This window comes from Apteryx mantelli, chromosome 1 (assembly GCF_036417845.1).
Source record: "Apteryx mantelli isolate bAptMan1 chromosome 1, bAptMan1.hap1, whole genome shotgun sequence".
NCBI lineage: Eukaryota > Metazoa > Chordata > Aves > Apterygiformes > Apterygidae > Apteryx > Apteryx mantelli.
Window position 1 is genome coordinate 123,023,794 of NC_089978.1, and position 20,731 is coordinate 123,044,524.

The window sequence follows — 20,731 nt, forward strand, 5'->3', positions numbered from 1 at the left end:
ACAGCAATATTGTTTCTTCAAGCAAGTCGGAGGTAGTGCCCAGAACAGTGTAATGAATATAACAGCAGCTTCCAGCTGAAACCAGCTATGCCTGAGGTGGCCTGGTAAAACTGCTGCTAAGGGAGCAGCAGCGATCCTGGGTTTGAGTCCTGGAGTCGAGAAACAAGCAGGATGCGCACACAAAGACACGGTGAGTCCAGTCACCAGGGAGACACGTACGGTAACTGGGTACATCTGCTTCAGAGGCCAGCCTCGTGTTGGCAGGCACACAACACTACTGCAGCAGATGCGTGCATAACTTAGTCAAACATGTAGCCACAAAAAGCCATGCAGCAGCACTCAGACAGTACTTTGTGCTCCAGTCAGACCTACACATCAGTGAGAGAAGAGACCCTCCTGGATATGATTTTTACCACACTTCCTCTAGATTTTTTTTTTAAACAGGTTAAAATAGTTTCACTTAATAAAAAGTTTAGAAGAGTCTGAAGATCTCCACTGAGGATACAATGGGACACAATAATCAGGATTTAGTTGCAGATTCGTCCTCTTCTAAAAGAAGATCATTTAATGCAATAACTGTAGCAGCAAAGTCAACCAGCTCCACAAAGTCTGATGTAATTATGTTAACACCCATAACGCCTGGTTTCTGTGTTTTTACCCAATTCAAAATCATAGGCAGGTTCCTAAAGAGAATGAAAGAAAAAAAAATTACACATTTTAAAAGACACCCTCCTCTGTAAGCACTCTGCTTATTTTAAATATTACATGATGTTTGTGAATTATGTTAATAATATCACATTTGTGATCATGTGCTGACTGATCCCCGTGAAATGCAACCAGCCTGATAAGAAGAGTGCTTAACACGGCATGTGGTCATTAGATGCTAATCATTTGGCACAGAAATATTCTTCAGTTGTCAGTCAAAGTTACCATTCATACAAAACACACAAATCATGGACTCTTTTCACTGAGCAGACTGTGCTTCAGGATTTAATGCTGCACTACAATTTCCTCCATCCTGGTTTGGTTTTGTTCAAGTACATGTTGATGAAAAGCTTAATTACACACCAGCAGGACTTGCACGAGGACTCCAGCATGGCCCACAGGAAAGCTAGATCTGGCCCAAAATGATTCCTACCCAGCCAGAAGCCTTTGCCTTAGGAAAGGGCTGTTGGGGCAGTGCACTCTGCATTTGCACCAAACATCAATTTTCAGCCTGTGGACCCACCCAGAGCAGTGGGATCAGGGAAATCCAACCTGCACTCTAGCCCTCAGCTCTGTCAAGGCTGAGCATCTCACCACACATTACTGTAACTGGAGAAGGGTGAGGTGTGTTAGGAGTTGTTTTAACACTACAGTGGGGAGAAGTCTCGGTCATTTCTTGGACAGAGTGCAAGTCAGGAGTCTGTACAAGCTTCTGTACTCTAATATGCAAACCCCAGGGATTTCAGCACAGTTAAAGACAAAAAAATGACTAAATACAATTATGTACATTAGTACCATAACATGCATACAACATTGAGATGATGGCAGACAAGCAAATTAGTGAACAGAACAGGGACACCCCCATCCCAAAAAAAAAGCAACACACGCCACAGCTCTCAGATTTATGCATCAGCCAGGATGTGTAAACATTCATGCTTTAGCAAACACTGGCCTCTATTTTAATCTTTCATAGCTTACTTTCAAACAAGTAAGTGGAAAGGAAGGGGGCAGGAATGGAGCTACGTAAAGCTTCCTACATATCGGGGGGGGGGGCAGGGGGGAAGGGCTAACAAAGTTTGGCTCTGTGCCAGGAATCACTGTTGAAACAAAAGAGCTTGGACATTCTATGAAATTATCTTACTCTTTACTGGCTTGAAAAAAACAAATTCAGTATGATCTTTCTTACTTTAATCATGAGACAATAGCACATTAAACATACAGTACACAGATATTAGTTGCACCCATGTTTTTTGTTTAAATAGATCTACCAACAATATATATTTAGACTTGAGCAGCATATTAACAGCAAATGCCAGTCTTGAGCACCATCTAGCGTTTAATGCAAAACACAGGTTTGGGCAAAGAGCAAGCTGAAGAGAATACCTGAATAAATTGTGATAAATATCATTTGGATTTAATTATCCTTTGCTAGACTAATTTCTGTAAACAGGAAGGAGCTGAAGAACTCCATGGTTTATACTTCACCTAGAATTTCAGTACTTCTATCAACAACTTTTGTGCTTGCGGAATCACAACACTTGCTCTTTTTTAGAAGGGATTTTTAAGAAAATACATTATATTAACTTTGACTTCAAAAATAATACTGTAATTACTACTGAAGTGACTAGTGATTCTCCCAAAGGAACTATGAACTAGCTGCCAAGACAAGGATGTGTTTATCTTGCTTCTTAGTATTATGCTCAGTTGCTCAGGTGATCGCAATGACAGCCAGAACAAATTAAGCCAGTCATGAGCATCTGTACAAGTGTTATTTGGAATCTGTTATATCATTGTGTCACTAATGGCTTGTCTTGACAAAATAGTCAATATAAAATAGCAAGCCAGGAGACTAGATTCCAGCAAGAGTGTTATTTTGGCAAATAGGCTACAAGGTGATATCATCACAAAAACAATAATAATAAAAAATAAAGTTAAAAATCATATGGACCTGATCTTGGTCATACTTATGCTGTTAACGCTATTAAAAATTACTGGCATTCTGCACTACTCACAGCAAACTCCTCTTCTGATATTAAAAGGCAAATTGTGCAACAGTCAGTGGTAGGAGGAAAAAAAAGATCAAATCACTCATTTTGCTTTTGGTGAAACAAAAAACCCAAAACACACAAGAAAATACTGTCCCAGGTCACATATCTTTGGCCATTACCAAAATTGCCAAATCAGACACGTACAAAAAGAAATGCAGAACTTAACCCAGAGAAAATGCAGCCTGTTTTCCTCGTGGTACAAGCTCTTCTTCCCTAAATTCAAATCCAGCTAATTTGGAAATAATTATTAGTTTGAAGCTACAGGTCTAGCCTATATTTCATGAAATCACACTCAAAGAACTCCAGGTACCAGGAAATGCATTTATGCTTACACATATTATTTCCTGTTACTGAACGTAACTGGAGATAAAATAATTCATTATTTTTAAAATGACTGCAAACCGGCATCAGCAACAGTAATAAAATAAGACTGCATGCTTCCTAAAAGGTCATCAAGTCATACTTTTAAGTAAACATTTCATTGTTTCTTGATCACTCATTGCCTCTTTAATATGAAGGGTGTTAAGGTGAAAATCTGAGAGATCAAGACAAGTCCTTACCTATGAACAAGTGTATTCTTCAGACCACGGATTAGATGCCATGCAATAGTTTTCACTCGAGGCGTAAGAATTGCTTGAGAAACATGAAAAGTTCCATAACGACTTCGTTCCTCGAGAGTGGTCTCCAGGAACTGTAAGAGTTTGCGCACGTTGGTTGTGTTAGCCCATGGTGCTGGCATTTTACTCCCTGGCCACAGGAAGGGGTATTCCCGGTACAGAGGATAGTGGTAGAAAATGAGAACCTAACATAACACAGAAAAAGGAGAAGAGATAAATAAAAAAGAACTACTTTATTGCTGTTTTCTTAAAACAGGATCTTGCGCTAGTTTACACTTGTATGTTACTGCTGGAGCTAGCATAGCAGTGAACAGAAGACTAAGCAAAAAGAAGTTGCTCCCAACTCATGACTATCAGTAAATTTGTTGCACTATTAACCATGGAGAAAGAAATCATTTTGATTAGCTATGAAGACATGATTGCTTCAGGCTTCAAGGGTCATCAGTTTAAAATGATAAAGTTGCCAGAAGTACACTGAAGTATCATTCAAAGCATTCAGCTTAAAAGCATTTGAAAGCATTGTCAGAGAACATAACCATTTGTATGCAAAGATAAGTATTTTAGTTATCTTGCCGTTTTCTACATAACTCTTATTAAGTGGCTAAAGCATACTAGGCCGACTGGCATACAGTGGCTTCCCACTTGCATTTACTGAATGAAATGACAAAGCCCATCTTGCTGTCAGAAAGTCTTCTCTAGATCAGAAGTCAGTATTTTATGCCTTGAAATGTGGTTCCTTATAAGGGAGCAGCACAAAGATGCAACACTTTAAATCCCCAAATTTACAACTAATTATTTTCTGCACCCCAGTAAAATTGAGGCAAAGCACTGACAGTAAAAGTTCAGAGTAATTTCTCATAACCTTACTTATTTTATAGTTTAAGAATTATATGCAGTCACTGAGACCCTGTTCTCTCAGTTTGTGTGCATGCATGCAAGCAGTTACCACGGACACAAAATACATTTAATCCCGCCTCTGTAAGGCTTGGATGGCAACAAAGGAGCCAAGAAATTCTGTATCAACTCTTAGTCATAATACAACTTATATGCTTCAGATAGGCTAAAATGACAGAATTTATCACATCCTCACCAACACAAATCAGCACAATGTGCTCTTCTGGAAAGAAAATACTTTTTGTAATAGGCACAGGCCCCAATTATTTAAGAATTTTATTATATAAATTATATAACTTAATTATTTAAGGAACATGCTTGGCAGAAGGACACAATCCAGCCACACCATGGGTGAAGGGGCTACACAGCTGCAGATTCACAGGAAGAAACATGCACCCTATGTAAAGCAGTCCCTAGTGGGCTTCAAATTACTGAATGTAGAAATTAGCTGTGTCCATAGGTTAATGCCTTTAAGTGGGAATCACACTCAGCCTTTCTATTTAGATCTTAACCTTTGGAGTCTGAGGACCATCACACATCCTTTCCCCACCTGGTGTTTCTTTTCCCACATGTACTGTAATGTCACATGCTCTACACATGCAATGGAACAAAGTTTGGATCCAAATGCTGAGCGGATCCTGTTGATCAAGTAGAAGTGATGGCTGTTGTCCATAGCATAGAAGTGATTGAAGTCCAAGAAGATGACTTCCTTGGGGTGCTGTCCAAGGAAAGTGTTAATCTCCATCAGCCCATCCCATACTTTGATGCCAAACAAGCCATGTATGAAGTAGATCTCCTGTCCTATTTCCCCAGGCTTGGAAGACACCCGAAGATCAAAGTAGCGGATCCCACCTTCCAATTGCTCTTTGAAAGTCAGGTTTTGAGTCACCGACCATTTCTTCATAATCTTTTTAACCAAAGAAATTTTGGCCAAACGTTTGACGGCTGTGGCTTGGTCTGGTGCCACAGGAGATTTCTCATCTACCCAGTAGCTGAAAGAATCATGTGACCCTAGAAACAAAAAACAATATTTAGTTTTAGAAAACTGATGGCCCCCCCACCCCTCACACATGCCGTATAAGGCAAGAAAGGTCCTACGTGCTTGGCAGGGACTCAGAAGAGATGTGCTCAACTCTTGGGTCTTTCAGGCTATCCTTTTACACTTTAATTTTCCTTAACTGTACAACAAGAACAATGCTGAAGGTCTTCAGAGTTTGAAATGTTTTCTTGTGCAAACTCCCAACATCAACACACTCCAAAAATCAAAACTGCAAGATAAATACTAGAAGTAAGAGGAATCTTCCTCCCAAATTCCCTTCTCCATTTACAATGTCAAGCTACCTCCAAAGCTTTCCCAGACCTTGGTAGATCACTGGTTTGAGACGGGACTCCAACTTTGTTGAATGAAAGAACCTAGGGCCTTTTTTTTTTTTTTTTTCTCTCCATTCTACCCAGTAAATCCAACCATGACCTAATACAACAGAGATCTTGGAACAGATACCTTTATTCATGCGATAGACAACTTTGACAGACAGATGGATATGTATATATATGTGCATCACCAGTGTGCCTCACTTTAGCCCCAAGGTGGTAAATGGTTAGTAGTTTCAACAGCGGCCAAGGACTGGTTGAACTGAAAGGTGGCACAGTCAAGTAAGAACAGGTACCGTGCAGACAGACTGGTATAAAGCTCACTTCAAAGAAGCTCCTGAACACATCTTTCACCTGGCAATGTCTTGTGGTGACCACAGATATGGTGAATATAAAACTCACCAGAAAGGTGATAATTGAAATTATCAGTCCTTGCCAGAGCACTCAAGTGTGCCAGACAGAAAACTCCTATAACACAACATGCATCTTTGCAGAGAAACTGCATCTCCAATATAGAATTCATGCTTACTAGAAAAACCCCCTCCAACTCAAAATTCAGTAGTGATTTAAAAAACAAAGCTGAGAAATAACACAAAACCTCCAAAATAACAGCAGCAAAGAAATATCTGTAGCTGAATCAAGTCAATGACAGTGAAGAGGAACAGAGCAGTATATCTCTGTATGTGCTGTAGCAGCCTAAAGCAAAAATGGGTGGGCAGAAGCTGATCTACCACAGACTGAAGTTTGCCTGGGATTTCTAGCCATTTACACCAGGAACAAGTATTCTGGCTAAGAAGATGCAACTGTCTCCAAGCGCAACTTCTCTGTGAAGCCCTGACCACGAAAAATACTACAGGAGCTCTAACACTCCTGCTTCCCTTTATTTTCAGGATAGCAGATGATAGCTACCCCATGAAGTCAAAACCCACCTGCTTCCTGCATGTCCACTTTGCTTCCCTTTCATCATCCCAAGGATTCTTGTCTCTGTTACTTTGACTATATCTACTCTTCCAAAATTTCTTTCTCTCTACCTTGGTTTGTGACTCCTAATGGGAGTTTTCTAGATTTTAAAGAAAAAGTTGATGAGTCTAGCATCTTTTACCTGAATCTTATCTGTGTATGAGTGCTCACTTGAAGACTGATGTATTTCCTGCCATGCAAGGTCAGAACTATAAATGAGATTATGATCTCAACTGGATTATTTGGTCAGGATTTTCTAATCCAGATGGAAGAACAGTCTGTACACAAACCAAACATCAGTTTATAACCTCAAAGGCACTCTTTCCTGTGAATTTTGACTAACTCACTAGCAGCAAAAAGGAACTGTGAATATTTAGTTGTCCAGGCTTTACAGAAGAACACTAAAACTAGTTCTGAGCAAGTGTTTGTTTATTAAGTCTTTAAAGTCTTCACAAAAGTATGCCTCTTACATTGCTTTTCATTAAGTCACAAAGAGAGAGTGACAAGTAACAAAAAAAGCTGCTTTTAAAAGGTGTCAGCTTAAGAAGCTATTTAGCTACCTGTCACAGTAAACTACATCAAGAAGTAGCTGCCAGTTTGGGAGTGAAACCTGCTTTTCTCCTCCAAATGCATAATCCACAACAGAAACCATACTGCTAATAAGGGATCAAACATCTAATGAAGACATTTCAAAAGAAACCATATAACGCCCTGTTTATACTGCAAATCGCAACTCATGCGGATACTTGGCTTTTCATAAACCTCCCTTACAGCAGAATGAGCTTTTCAAGTATCCACAATATTTGGAAAGTAGACTTCATCTGCAAGGAGCTTTTCTTATCCCTCTGGAAAAAAAAAAAAAATCACTTTGCACAAGGAAGAAAATTTTACAAAAATTAAATGAAAAGGAAAACATGTTTTCAATTCTATCCATTTTAATTTCTTCCTGTACTTAACTCACTGTAGAATTTACGTTAGAAAAAAAGCCATATGAAACATTTTTTGTTTTAACTAAGATTGTGCAGCAGTCTCCAGAGAACTCTGTCTACAGCCATCACTAGCATCATTATCCCTGCTTCAGACAGCATCACTGTCTGATAAATCTGACTTATGAAGGAATGTAATGACAATTTTACATGGCATCAAATACGTCAGTATCAACTCTTACGAAGCTTTCCAAACAAATCCAAGCCAAGAAACAGCTTGGTTTGATAAGTCTGATCACATACTTTACAGCTACAAAAACCTCTTCCTATTGCAGATTTGCTCATACAAGGCTCATTTAAGGATACAAAGAACAAATTTCTCCTTACGCTATCACAGACCAACAAAATTCTATTTATAGCTGAAGAAAACAATAAGGTAATAAAAGAACAAGCTGCATGCACACTGAATTATTCAGCACATGCTTTAAGAACTGGGCTTCCCAGCAGGGTAGCTATTTGAGAAACAGAACTATATGGGACATTCCTCTAGTTAAAGATGATCCTTAAACTCCTGCATGGTTGCTCTGCATTAAAAAAAAACAACAACAAAAAAACCCCCACACACACTAGGCAAATGGACTTCTCATTTACAATGAAGTCAACAAGTATACCTAGCTATAACAAAGTAGAACATGAGCTGGAGCATTTAAAAGCGAGCTATCCTCTTCACAACTGGTAGGGAGCCATCTCCTAAAAAGCATCATCAATATTGAAGCTGGAAAGGTATGACAGAAGTTCAAACAGATTCTCTACTGGTCATTGACAAAAGGCCAACCACAAGGAATATCTAGGCCCAAACAGGATCTGGCATATTTTTACTCCAGGAAGAGAAAAGCAAACTGAAAACCTGAAGCAACAGCACTGGAGACTTGTTGGGAAGGGAGGTAAGAGCTAGGCCACGATTCATGTCCATGTTTTATTGATCAGGCCCCTCTTTAATTTAAGATCACTGTGTTACGTTGCAAACTCAGCCACTGGCTTTTAATATTGCTTAGCTGTAATGTTAAGCTACATGCTAAGCTCATCACATCATGATGCCAAAATAATCCCTGCCCCTCCTTCTGTCTATCTCCCCTCTCCAATTCCATGGCAAACCTAGACATTCTGTAACCGCAGCATGAGTCAGGCTGGCTGCTGACCCAACACCATTTCATTTTTAAAGAGTGTAATCTAAACCAACCAAAGCCTGTACAATTTCAAAGGCAAAAGCAAAAGCCTACATCAGAAGAACAGAGCAGGCCAGTCCCATTTTGTTAGCAGCTTGATGTTAGAGCTGCTAACCATATCCTCAATTAAGGGCTAATGCAAGAATGTGTGAAGACAGTCAGATGCTGTAATGTTGCACAGCAACAGCGAAGGGGCTGGCAGTTGCTGAACAAAGTAAGAATTGCAAAATACACATACACAGGAAAGTCTTGAGTATGTAAGAAATCCTTCATGATCCCTCCACTGCCCAAGTTGTGAGCATCTCTCAAAATTATACTGATCTTTTTTTCAAGAAAGTTGTAGAAGCTCTAGAAGTCACATCAGCAAAACATTTGAGATGATAGCCAACATCTTAATTGTAAATTATATCCTGTAGCGATTTAATAAACCCATTCCTTACATCCTGTTGATTGTGAGCCACACAATTAAAGCTGGGTATTTATAAGCTCCACCTTACAAATTTACAGATGGGAGGGGGGAAGCACACAGAAGTCAAGAAACTTGCCTACTGTTGTCCTTTAGACAAACAGAGGCTAGAGCTCCATTCTAAATTACCTCAAGGGCATGTTCTTGCATCTGCAGCACACTAGACAGTGACTCTTCTTGAGTCGCTGTATAATGCCAATGGATTAACATTCAGACTACAATCCTTATGCAACTGCCTCAGTGACACAACATCAATCTGCTGCTCAGACCTTCCCAAAACCAAGCTATGCACAGGACGAAACAAAGGGATAATGATTTCCAACTGCTTCCAACAGGCCAGAGATGCATAGCTCAGGGAAGCAAGCTTATTATTATCCAATACATGAGATTTAACCAGGAAAGAGTCCGCACTTTCAAAGGAAAAAGTTAGGAGGTTGCAAATCAGTCAGAAGCTCTTATAACAGAGTAACAGACAATGGCTGCTCTACTTTGGTTTCATTTCTTTCATCTGACAAAGACTGGAAGCTTCCAGGAAAGCAGTAACACCCCAGGGAATGCCCAGATACTTAGCTATCAAATGCTACGACATGCTCAGAATGGTATTAAGCACGTATCTTTCAGACACCAGTTTGTTAAAACAATGAATAGCCCTCTTAATATTATTGCAGCAAGTGCAAGTGTGGATTCATTTCTATTCACACCTTCAACACCTTTTTTCCTCCCTACATTGATTTCTCAGATTAACTGTATGTTAAATAGATTGCTTTTCAATGCAATTTATATGTTAAACATTGTATTTCAGTGTTTGGAATGACTTTTTTTGTTGAAGTCTTTGCTAATTTCTTTGCTAAGAAAGCAGCCTTTTATCATCACATCTGCAGCAAAGTCCAACTTTCCAGTATGTCTAATTTGTCATGTTATTTAGTCAGAGAGTCAAATTAACCCATAGTATACCTCAAACAAATGACATTAGTCAACAGAATGTTATTAAGCCTTGAACTTCAGCAATTGCTAGCTGCATTGCTTTGTATTATCTTCTCTTCTGTTTCTGCATCACCACTTCTTCCATACACAGTCACAATGTGGGGACACGAATCAGCATCATCTTGTTAACCCAGCTGTCCTTTTACAAGCTTGTAAGTTTACCTTCAAGGGATATTAATGGCATGCAAAATGCAGAGATCTTCCAGCACAGAACATAGTACTTTTTCACTACCAATTATTTGAAAACAAAGTGATCCTCTCCTCTCCCCCAAGTTTTTGGGCACAAGCACGTTTACAGTCACAACATGAGCTGCCCTGGTTGCAAGGCCATGGACTAGTCAGAAGCAGTTAAAAACACTTCCCACAAAAACATGGCTAACCAAGAGACACTAACGAAAGCAGGACAACAGGAGACTGCATTTTCAGCAAGTTTAACTAGACCACAACAATTTGTTTTCATCTTTACATTAATGAAATAACAAAAGATGCAAAGAAACTCTCATGTGTCATGTTAAACATTCATAAAAGGCAAGGTCAATATACTGTACCAACCCATTAAAAGCATTACAGGGTCATTTATGGACAAAGAATCACCCTAGCTGTAATGACGCTAAACTTCTTAAAGCAAGCTTTGCTCACTAAACAAAGTATATTCCTCACGTATTAAAAACAACACACAACAGATTTAGAAGAATAAACATTAGATAGCCAAGATATCTAGAAGCACACTAATCAAATTTCAAGAACATGGGATCCAAATGCTAACAAGTTAAGGCTACCCCCTCAAACGTTATTCAAAACCAAATGCCCAATCTGTGCCAGAACTGAGGGAAAATGGGATAGAGAGAAGTGTTTCACAAAGCCCCAAAGCCCTCGGGATTCAGGTCATTAACAATCCAGATTTTCTAATCAGAAGATTAACATCTTAAAAGCCCTTAACTAATGAAAAGCAAATCCAATGATTCATTTTGACTTGCCCAGCAAAAGGAGGAGAGGTAGGAGTAGCAAACATCTTATTGATAATAATCTAAAACTACCCAAATGAGTATATTTATATTTGAATAGAATCCTAAAAGAATCCTAAGTTATTTTTAATGCAGTCTCAGAGAGGGCAAAGTCTAGTACACACTAAATCCTCTTAGGAAAGCATCCTTCCTGTATCAGAGTACTAGACTGATTTCCCTCGGGGTGGGAGGTGGAGTGGGGAGGTAAATGGAAGAGGTGAGAAGAGAAAAGGAGAAAGGGACTACTTAAAACTGCTTCAAACACAATACCATATGTTAATTTGCTTTTCTTTCAAGCCAGGACAAACTGTTCAGCAGCGTTTGGGGTTCTCTCTATTCATTTTTTTTGCAGTTTAGAAATAGTTTTCCATTTACCACCAGTATCTTCAACTGTCTGCTTTGGGAAAGCAGCAAATGACAGTATTTCTTTACCCTTTCAGAGCCTGGACAGATCTACCTGATCTGAAAAGAAAAAACTTCTCCCCTTAATCAGCTCCATTAATTGGAACAGGAGAAGGAAAAAAACTTCTTACCTGGCAAAAGGTACTGGAGACAGATATCAGCTGTTGGGAAGTTTCAGGGGAAAAAAAAAAAAAATCATACAGATTTTCAAATCCTTGTATCTGAGCATCTGATAAACAACATGGACATCAGCTCCTCTTTAATCACACAATGACCGTGTCCTGGCCTCTACCAAGAACAGAGACATTTTTCCACTGGTGCTAGATGATACCAAGATCAACATAAACTTTTTTCTACTATGTTCACCAAAAATACTCACTCCTAAATCTTAAATATTTAAAATTACTGAACAACATTACAGTTTGGCCCACCTAGAATACTTCTGGCTTTTCTGTTACCTAAATGAGAAATCAAATATGTTATTCTGACTGGAAATCATACCAGCCTGGTGAAAGTAATTCCTGAAGACTACATAATACCAAATTTTCTATGCTCAGTTGGAAATTTCAAGTCAAACACTTTCTAACAACGAGCACTCAAGCCAAAAGGAAAACACAGGAAAAAAACTGATTATGAAAGAATGAAATTTCTTCATTCAGTAATAATTGGATTCCAAAAAAATGTTTACAATCCACCACACTCAGCATCTTCTTAGTAAATGAAACTTACAAAAAAGATTAAATCACTTCCCCATGATCAATAAATACAAGGAATTACATTATTTCCCTTATGGCTGAGGACTAAGACACCCGTCTTCCCTCTTTTGTGACCACTCAGAAATGCGTAAATCAAGGGCTCTCATCTCCCTGGAAAGGCTCTCTGGAAATTTTTCTTGTTTTCACTACACAGCACATTTTTAGAACCTTTTCTAGAACAGTACACAACCTGAAACTTTCACACAATACCAAAAGACAGCAAACATTTATATTGACATTGTGACTGGTTTTCTCTATTTGAGATAAAGCTTTAATGTGTTCTGCACTGATCCACCAGGCAGTGAAGTCTAGGGCACAGATCTTAAGGAAAAAAGTTTTCTCAATGAAAATAAAGGTCATCTTCTGTCTGAAGAAGTGTGGTGTTCCAAGAACAATTTTCTTTTAGCTAAATAAACATTGGTGGTCCTTCAAACAGAGAAATCCTAAGATCTGAGACTTGCTTTGGGGGGAAACTTACGCATAGATTCAGTACAGATATTTCAGTACCCACCACCCTAATTATTAATAAAGGATGTGCAAAGGGCTGTTATTTAGGAATAGTGAAATAGCTTTTATTGGCTATTCTCATCAGTGTAGCAGCCCAGAGAGTCTAATAGCCCTTCACTAACAAAAATTGGTATTAGCTGCTATGACAAAGTAGAAGACCAAGATAGGTTCAGCCTGAAAACTTTGCATTTACAAATCATACCCAACACTGGATTTTCATCATACTTATGAAGATGTTTTCTTCTAAAGGTTATTACCTCATTGGTTGATAGATGTCAACTTAATTGGGAAGGAAAATAAAGCTTGGTGAACCAGAACATTAACCTCACATTCCCTCTCTGAGCTTTAGCCCAACAGATGGCCTGCTTAGCTGATTCAATGATCCCTTTAATTAGGACTCTAAAGGAGTACTGTCTGCAAGGAGGATGCAGTCCCAAGCTCACCATTGCCTCTCCCTTCAGGAGGCACCTTCATATGGCACTCAAGTCCACAAAGACAAGAAACCTGTGGCAATAGCAGGTTCAGCAGCTTGCCTCAGAGTCATGCAGGCAAAGAGAAAACACATCTCCTGAGATCTTAGTGGCCGGCTCTTAATTGGACAGGGCTTCTTCCTCTTTTAAGAATCATTTTAATTTAGCTTGGCCAACAAGAAAGCAAGCTGCCAGTGGGACTCCTGCTAAATAACTGTATTGGCAGGAAAACAAAGTTGGCCTCAGCCTGTGGCTGGGGAGACGCTCAGCAGCTGTGCAGGGCTGCATCGGCCCTGGGCATTCCTTGCATGTCTGAGATGCCAACACAACCAGCACCTGGCACCTCCCAAGGCTGGGCAGTCACACTTCTGCTCAGCATGTTTGCCCAGAGCAGCTTTTCACCACAGGAAATGAACCGAGCTGGACCTTATTAGACACACCCCCTCCACGCTTCTCATTGCTCATTTTGACTTAACTACAGGCTTGGCTGGTAAGGCAGCTTGTCATTAAGACAGCCTGCTAGCTGTATTTATAAAGCTATGTTTTCCAGAGCTAAACCATTTTGTAGAACTCCTATCACTTACTAGGTTTCTGCCTCGAGTTTTTCAGGCAGTCTTTTTGGCAGGGGAGAAGAGCAGCATGTTGTAGTACCAAAAGTTTCAGTCACTGTCATACTGACATTCCCAGGAATTAAGTTATTCATGTTTTTAAAAGAAGTATGCATGCATGTTTTTTTTTTTTTTTTTTTGGGGGGGGGGGAACAGGGCAGCTTGGGCAGTGTTGAAGTTTGGAGCAGAAGACTGCCATTTACTATTTTAGAAGGCCACAGACACCCACCTTCAGACATCAGTGAAAAACAGTAAAATTAAAGACACTAACAGCTATTTTAACTCTCCTCAAGTTCTGATAATCTTTTAGTTATGAGACAATACTATTTTATTTTTATTAAAAAAAGCTTTTGGAAATGTGAAACTCCACTTTTTAATCAGCTCTAGCTACCTCTATCCCAGCATCCTATTGGCAATTCTCTGCAAAACACCCAGTCTGATAGCGACAGGAACTGAACCACATCATAATTGCTCTGCATTGCTTAGAAATGAGATCCTGGTTATCCTTTCACGTGCATTCAGAGGAAGAACTAATACACCAGCTGGGATTGATAGAAGATGATAAAAAGGCTCTGTACACTGTCAGAAGCAATTACTAAATAGTTGTCCTACTTTCTCCTAGAGAAAGGCTGCCTAAGCACTCCACACAAGCAGAACACCCTGCCTAGCGTTACACACAGCTCTATAATGTTGACAGTATCTGTGAATGACTGACTTCTGGTGGGAGAAAACTTTTAGTGTTTCCAATCAACCTCAAATATATCAAATTTTATGTACGACACAGAAGTATTCATATTTCAAGATTAAAAAGAATCTTACAACTTAGGACAAATACTGGTGTGAAGTGACTACTCTCTTAATATCACATTTCAACATGCTAAAGTGAAACATTTTACTTTTCCAAATTTTCTCCCCAGTTTCAGCTCATTCTTTTCTAGAAACACAATACAAATTAAAATTAGTAATTCAAATCCTTACCTAAGGGATCATAATTTGCTCTAGAAAATAAGGGAAAAGGAGTCAGCCTTGGGAAAAACATCCCCCCTCCCCCCCCCAAAAAAAAACCCCTCACAGCTGACCCTCCTGAACTGACCACAGTAGAGAACTTATTCAGAGATATGGTTTGTTCAAAAATTGCATGTATGCCTACCTGTTATATCAGCACTCTTGATTATTCAAAGATAGAATACCCCAGACAAGATTAAGTAAATGCTGCACATTATTACCATGACCCATAGGAAAACAGAATTGCCTACTCTTCTGCTCATCACATTCATCCAGCACCATTGTGCTGTGAATTATCACTGTGCAAGTACAAGCAAGAAACAGGTTAACTTCTCTGGGAAATTTTTTGAAGAGCTGATTCACTTAGCTGGAAAGCAGACTAGTGACAGCATTACAGCTTTTTCTGCTGTTCCATTTCTCAAGGGGAAAAATAAGAAAACCAACAGATGCAAATTAAAAGATAACCACAGAAAATAAGTGTCAGAGTTGTACATTATCTCATATGACTGTCTAAAGCAAATAGCACAAAATGAAACAAGTACTATGCAATACCCTGTCAAGGGTCATATTCATACCAGAAATGTTTTCAAGAGTTCATTTTTTAAACCTACATTCAAATTGGATTAGTCTGGAGTATAATTAAGAAAAAACCTCTGAGTTTCATATAATGTCACAACTTGTTGAAGGTTAATTTTGTTGAATATATTGTCTACACAAAAATTGATGACATTTTAGCTATTTGATATTTGCTGATTTTTGTGACACAAGATTTCTTCTCTAATCATATTGCACAGGAAACCTTGCTTTTTCCTTGGATGGTATTATGCTGGTTTAGAGTTTAGCCTAGAGGTTTTCCAATAGAAACAACAGAGAAGGCCAAACTCAAACTGATGACAACCAAGCCTTGGAGGAGGTCTCCAAATAATTTCTCAGAAGACTGCCTCTGTTTTGAGCACAGACTTAAATCAGCCTATAAACACCATACTGGTCTACCTAATGCAATACTTGTTTTAAACACCATTTGTTACCAGCTAGTTCTAAGAATTGAACTAATAACCAATGACTTTCTCTGTCCTCAAGTAGCATGTTTCACAAACCACCCAACAACTCATGGAATAACAGGATAGTTCAGGTTAGAAAGGACCTGTAGAGGTCGAGGCTACTTTTTTTTTTAAAGCCATGAAAAAGCAGCTCCAAAAGCAGAACTATTTGCAATAGATGAAGAAGCAGAATTCTGCACAGATATTCTTAATTTCATACATAAAAGTTATGATGACTTAAACATAAGCTGTTTCTTTTCTCGGTGTATCAATTATTGCATTTTAATTAGTCCCTTCCCATGCCAACATTTTGTCCCATTTGATTTTTTTTTTTTTTTTTTTTTAAGGGCAGACCCTTTTTATTTTCAAATGTGGCATTTGAGAGAAGTGCAACAAAATAAAAAAACCCACAAAGTTTAAGGGTTTTGAGTGCTAACTTTAAACAAAATTTAAACAAGTTTTGGGCTTTCCAGTGCTCCAGCACCTTCACCAGTCTCAGATCTCTCTTCCTACTTACAAAAAAAGAAATCAGGAAGAGGGAGGGAGAAGAAAAAAAAACAAAAACAAAAAACCCCACCAACAACAGCCAGCTAAGTCCCTTTTTGCAGAGGCGAGAAGGAATGCATCCAGAAACAGACAAGAACAGGTCACACCTGTCATACACACACAAATGCATTGTGCAGAGAGCAAAATGCTTCTCATTTGAACTGAAGCCTGCCTTTCACACCCCTTTGGAGGATACCATAAACCTTCATTGCTATTCAGGGTCTCTAAACAGGTGCCTCAGCTGCAACCTGTTTGGACCACCCTTTCCTCCCCTTACGCACTGCTGGTAATGCCTCCTTGGGCTCCTGTAAAGGTTGCTTTGTCAAGCACCACACCAAAAATCCACTCATGCAAAAGAATTGTCGGATTAAAGAAATAAAATAAGAAACCCCACAACTATCTATCCATTGCGCCTTTTCTTCTACCTTACTTGCCCTATTCACAGATTAGATGAGATACACGCAGGAAAGGAAGGGGTTGGGGGGGAACACATTAATTTTCACTACAAACAAATCCACACTGCCTGTGTTTTCAGAAAACCACTACTTATTTTATAAGCAGTGTGGCATTACTGAAACAATGATAACTAGTTTTCTTGGTTCCTCTGCTACAAAAGCCATGCTGCCAGTATTTTAAATGAACAGTGACAACACATTTAACACAATCACCATCACAACCTTCTGCAGCCAGAAGTTTTATAGTCCTGAAGCTGCTGCAAAACAAAAAGCTGCTTTGCTACTGTTCACTAAAACAGAGAATGACAATGACAATTTCTACAAAAAAAGTTCCAAAATTTGCAGTCAGCCTGAATTTTAGATTAACCTTGCACTTCCTTTCCATCCCCTTCCTGCTCAAATGAATATGGTTACAGAATTTGCATTTGCTAGCATCTTGGAGGGAAAAAAAATAATAAAAAAGGTGTTTCATTTGATTTAAACAAGGCATTCTGAACTTTTCTATTTCAGGAGATACAGAACTGGGTGTTGTGATATCTCACAGGAGCTGCGTATGCTCCTTTTTCAGCTGCTTCAGATGCCATTTGTTCATCTCTATTATAGAAAAGCAGAAAGTCACTGTTTATAGGGAAACATATCAGCACATCCTCTATAAAACACGTACCTGAAGGGTTCTGACAAGCTTTAAGACATCACTGTGGAAATCCAGCCTCTACCACTAATGACCAGAGTCAAATATCCAGTATCAGAATGAATGGCCTATAGCAACCACCACTAAAACCTTCACTATTGACATCTGCAATCAATAACAGATTCTTTTTGCCATTTACAGACTGAAATTCAGCACTATTTCTAAATAACTTGAGGGTCATCATTCGTCTTCCTCCTATCTCAGTATATTTTTCTGTAAAGCAAAGGTGATGGCATTTACTTCTATCATTTTCTTAGATGAAATTGCAAGTTGTCTGCAGGAGCTAGGAGTTGCTTTAAGTTCAGCTGGCAAAGCAGCAAGATTTTATAAGTAATTACAATATTTTAGTATCTTTGGTGTAACGTTATACACTGGGATATTTCGTAACTGTGCTGTATTTCTTTTATCTCTGACAAGTCATACATAGGTTCTGCTATAAAAGACATTTTCATTTGATAAATTATATATATAGGCTGAACCATCTCTTCCACTAGTCATCTGAACCACCAGCAGTTAGGGTCAGCATACACATACGTTAAGTTTTCTCCCTGTCTGCATTGAGCCTTATTTGACAACCTCGGAAACATCTTCTAGAACTTAATAAAGAACTTGTAAAAGAATTTCAGTTTGTACAAAGCACAATGCTACCCTTGAAAACACAGACCAGCTAGAACAGATATTATCACTGTAATTCACCTATATACATTTGGATTTGTTCAAGCACTTGCATTTCACTTAATGTTTTACGTGTTTACTGCTGTGGCTACTCTCTAGGATTGTATTTGTACAGGTTTTTTTTGTTTTTTGAATCATTAAAACATCTCTCAGTTGGACCAGTTGAAAAGATTAGAGATTCACAGCTGTTTTTACAGAAGACTAAGTCCTTCCTCCTCTCCTGCAACAGAGGGGTTCATATTACTCCTTATTTACAAATAACTGCTGAGACACCAAACTTGACATGTTTGCTAATTTTGTCTTCCATAGTTTTTGCCTGAACAGTTATTCAGTTAAAAACAAAACAAAAATAAAAAAAACACACCACTTCCCAGACAGTAAACTTCTCCTGATTAGTAAACTACTCCTAATCATAATTTAGGGACTAGCTATACAAAGGGCTACTTTGGGATATCCCCAGCATTTACACATTTATTCTAGGGCAAGACCATCCTGTTCTACTTTGAAACTGGATTATAGAGAAACAAGGATCTCACTCCCAAAGACAGATTTTTCCATATTAATTACACTTCAAGCAAACATCCAAGCTCTGAACCCCAAGCATAAGCAAACATTTCAGTAGGTCCTGCAGTAAGAACAGTGAGAACACATAACACAAGATCAAAATGATTTGATCCAAGTATCTGCACAAACTTTACTAAACCATTTTGTGAGCAACGTCCATTACTTTGGCACATCTTCGACTCCATCTCCCCAACATTGGTCCACGTATTAAAAAAAACAGTGCATTTCTGTGTAGCACAGTGTTCCACTTACCTGTTAGAAACCAGCTATGAAAAAAGGGAAAATAGAAAGGAAGTTTTGGTAAAGGATTAGAGAGATTTAAAACACACACAGATCACTCTGTGAGCAGGAAACTACTGTCACAAACCAGAGTGGTATTAACACGCGACTGATTATGTGGGACTGAAGAGTCACTTTTTATCATGTCAGAAGTAAGCTTTCTTCAAATTCCACACAAAGATAGCTGATATTTAATTCAATTATTTGGAAAATACATCAGCGAGACAGCAAAGTTTTCTCGGAACAGGCAGTTTAAAAGAAATGGGGGCAGACCCAACCACAAGAAATTCCAAACGGACTTAAGCCCGATGGAGCAGCACAAATGGAACTGTGACAAATGCAACACAGCCAACACCGCCAGCTTGCACTCTGTATTAGAAAGCTGATCTCAGTCTATTTAAGTTCCCCCTTTCACTCAACTCCCGGCGGCTGAAAGCAGCATCTCAAGGAGAAGAAATCCCAATGGCCTCGGAGCGCCAGCACCACCGTGGCGCACCGAGACGTCCCGCCCGGCCCAGCCCTCCCCCTACGGCCGCAGGCCAGAGACCTTCCGATACAACCCCATCAACACCCGCCCATAAACGGTCGCGCCCGGCACGGAAATAAACCCAGGAAAGAAGAAAGCTGATGTCAACTCCCGGCTTTTTATTTATTTATTTATTTTTTTGGGGGGGGGGGGGGGGAATGCGGTGGGCGACTCCTGCGCAGAGAGCGAGACAGCCCCCTCCCTGCCCGTCCCCAACGACCCCGCGCGTCGCTCGTGAAGGCGGAGGCCTCTACCTGGGATGGCGAGGTTGGAGAGCGGGTAGGAGCGCAGCGCCGCCGGCAGCGACCCCATCCAGTCCGCGTTGCTCTCCACCATGGCCCGGGCGGGTCGTCGCCGCCGGCCCCTAGCGGCCGGCCCCAGCCCCGCGCCCGGCGGGCTCATGCTCAACACCGGCCGGGGCCGGAGCTGCACCAGCCCAGCCCACGCCCGGCCGCGGCTCCAGAAGCGGCCGGACACGGCCGGCGCTGGCACCCCCCCTTATGTAACAGGTGCGGCGCGCCGCTGGGCGGCACCGCCCCGCCGTCCCCCCGCCGCCCATTGGCCCGGCCCGGCCAGGCCGCGCGCCCATTGGCCGCGACGCCTCCAGGGGCGGGGCGGCCCGGCGTGGCCGTTAATGTCCGTCTTCGCTCACAGAGCGTGCGGTGCGAGACGTGAGGTCGTTTGTAGCCGGTGGGGAGCCTGGGTTTGTCCCGCCTCACACTGCCGAGCCTCGGGCGCGCGTCCGCGGCCTCATCCGAGCCTCGCAGGTCGCGGCAGCGCCGCCGAGCCCAGTACAGGTAGTACGCGCCTAGCGGCGTGTCGGACGCCGGCCCGCAGGTTGGGCAGTGTGGCGGTACCCGCCCTGCGGCTCGTCCTCTCTGCCGCTTCTGGGAGTCGAGCGAGGGGCTCGGCACTTGCAGGAGCGACCCTGATTCAGGCTGAGTTCCCCCGGCTGCAAGGCTGGGGAAAGAGTAGGAGATAGTCCTCTTTTGGAAGGACGTAGTGCA

At 40.5% G+C, this 20,731-nt stretch overlaps 1 protein-coding gene across 1 annotated transcript; it reads right to left on the bottom strand.

The window, feature by feature from the left end:
- Positions 1-520: 520 nt before the first annotated feature.
- Positions 521-20,175, bottom strand: PLCXD2 (phosphatidylinositol specific phospholipase C X domain containing 2). The gene is made up of 4 exons (XM_013950067.2): positions 19,979-20,175; positions 4,815-5,275; positions 3,314-3,555; positions 521-683 (listed from the first exon to the last, which is right to left on the bottom strand). The coding sequence occupies exons 1-4, from the start codon at positions 20,124-20,126 to the stop codon at positions 521-523; spliced, it is 1,014 nt and encodes a 337-aa protein (XP_013805521.2). The 5' UTR covers positions 20,127-20,175.
- Between the last annotated feature and the right edge of the window lie 556 nt (positions 20,176-20,731).

What these genes read in the sequence shown, in the direction of transcription:
- PLCXD2 (XM_013950067.2), bottom strand. Translation starts at nt 20,126, where the DNA reads ATGAGCCCGCCGGGCGCGGGGCTGGGGCCGGCCGCTAGGGGCCGGCGG. An exon ending in CTCCAACCTCGCCATCCCAG is followed by an intron (nt 5,276 to 19,978) that starts GTAGAGGCCTCC and finishes TTTTGTTTCTAG; the next exon opens with GGTCACATGATTCTTTCAGC. An exon ending in AAGAATACACTTGTTCATAG is followed by an intron (nt 684 to 3,313) that starts GTAAGGACTTGT and finishes CATTCTCTTTAG; the next exon opens with GAACCTGCCTATGATTTTGA.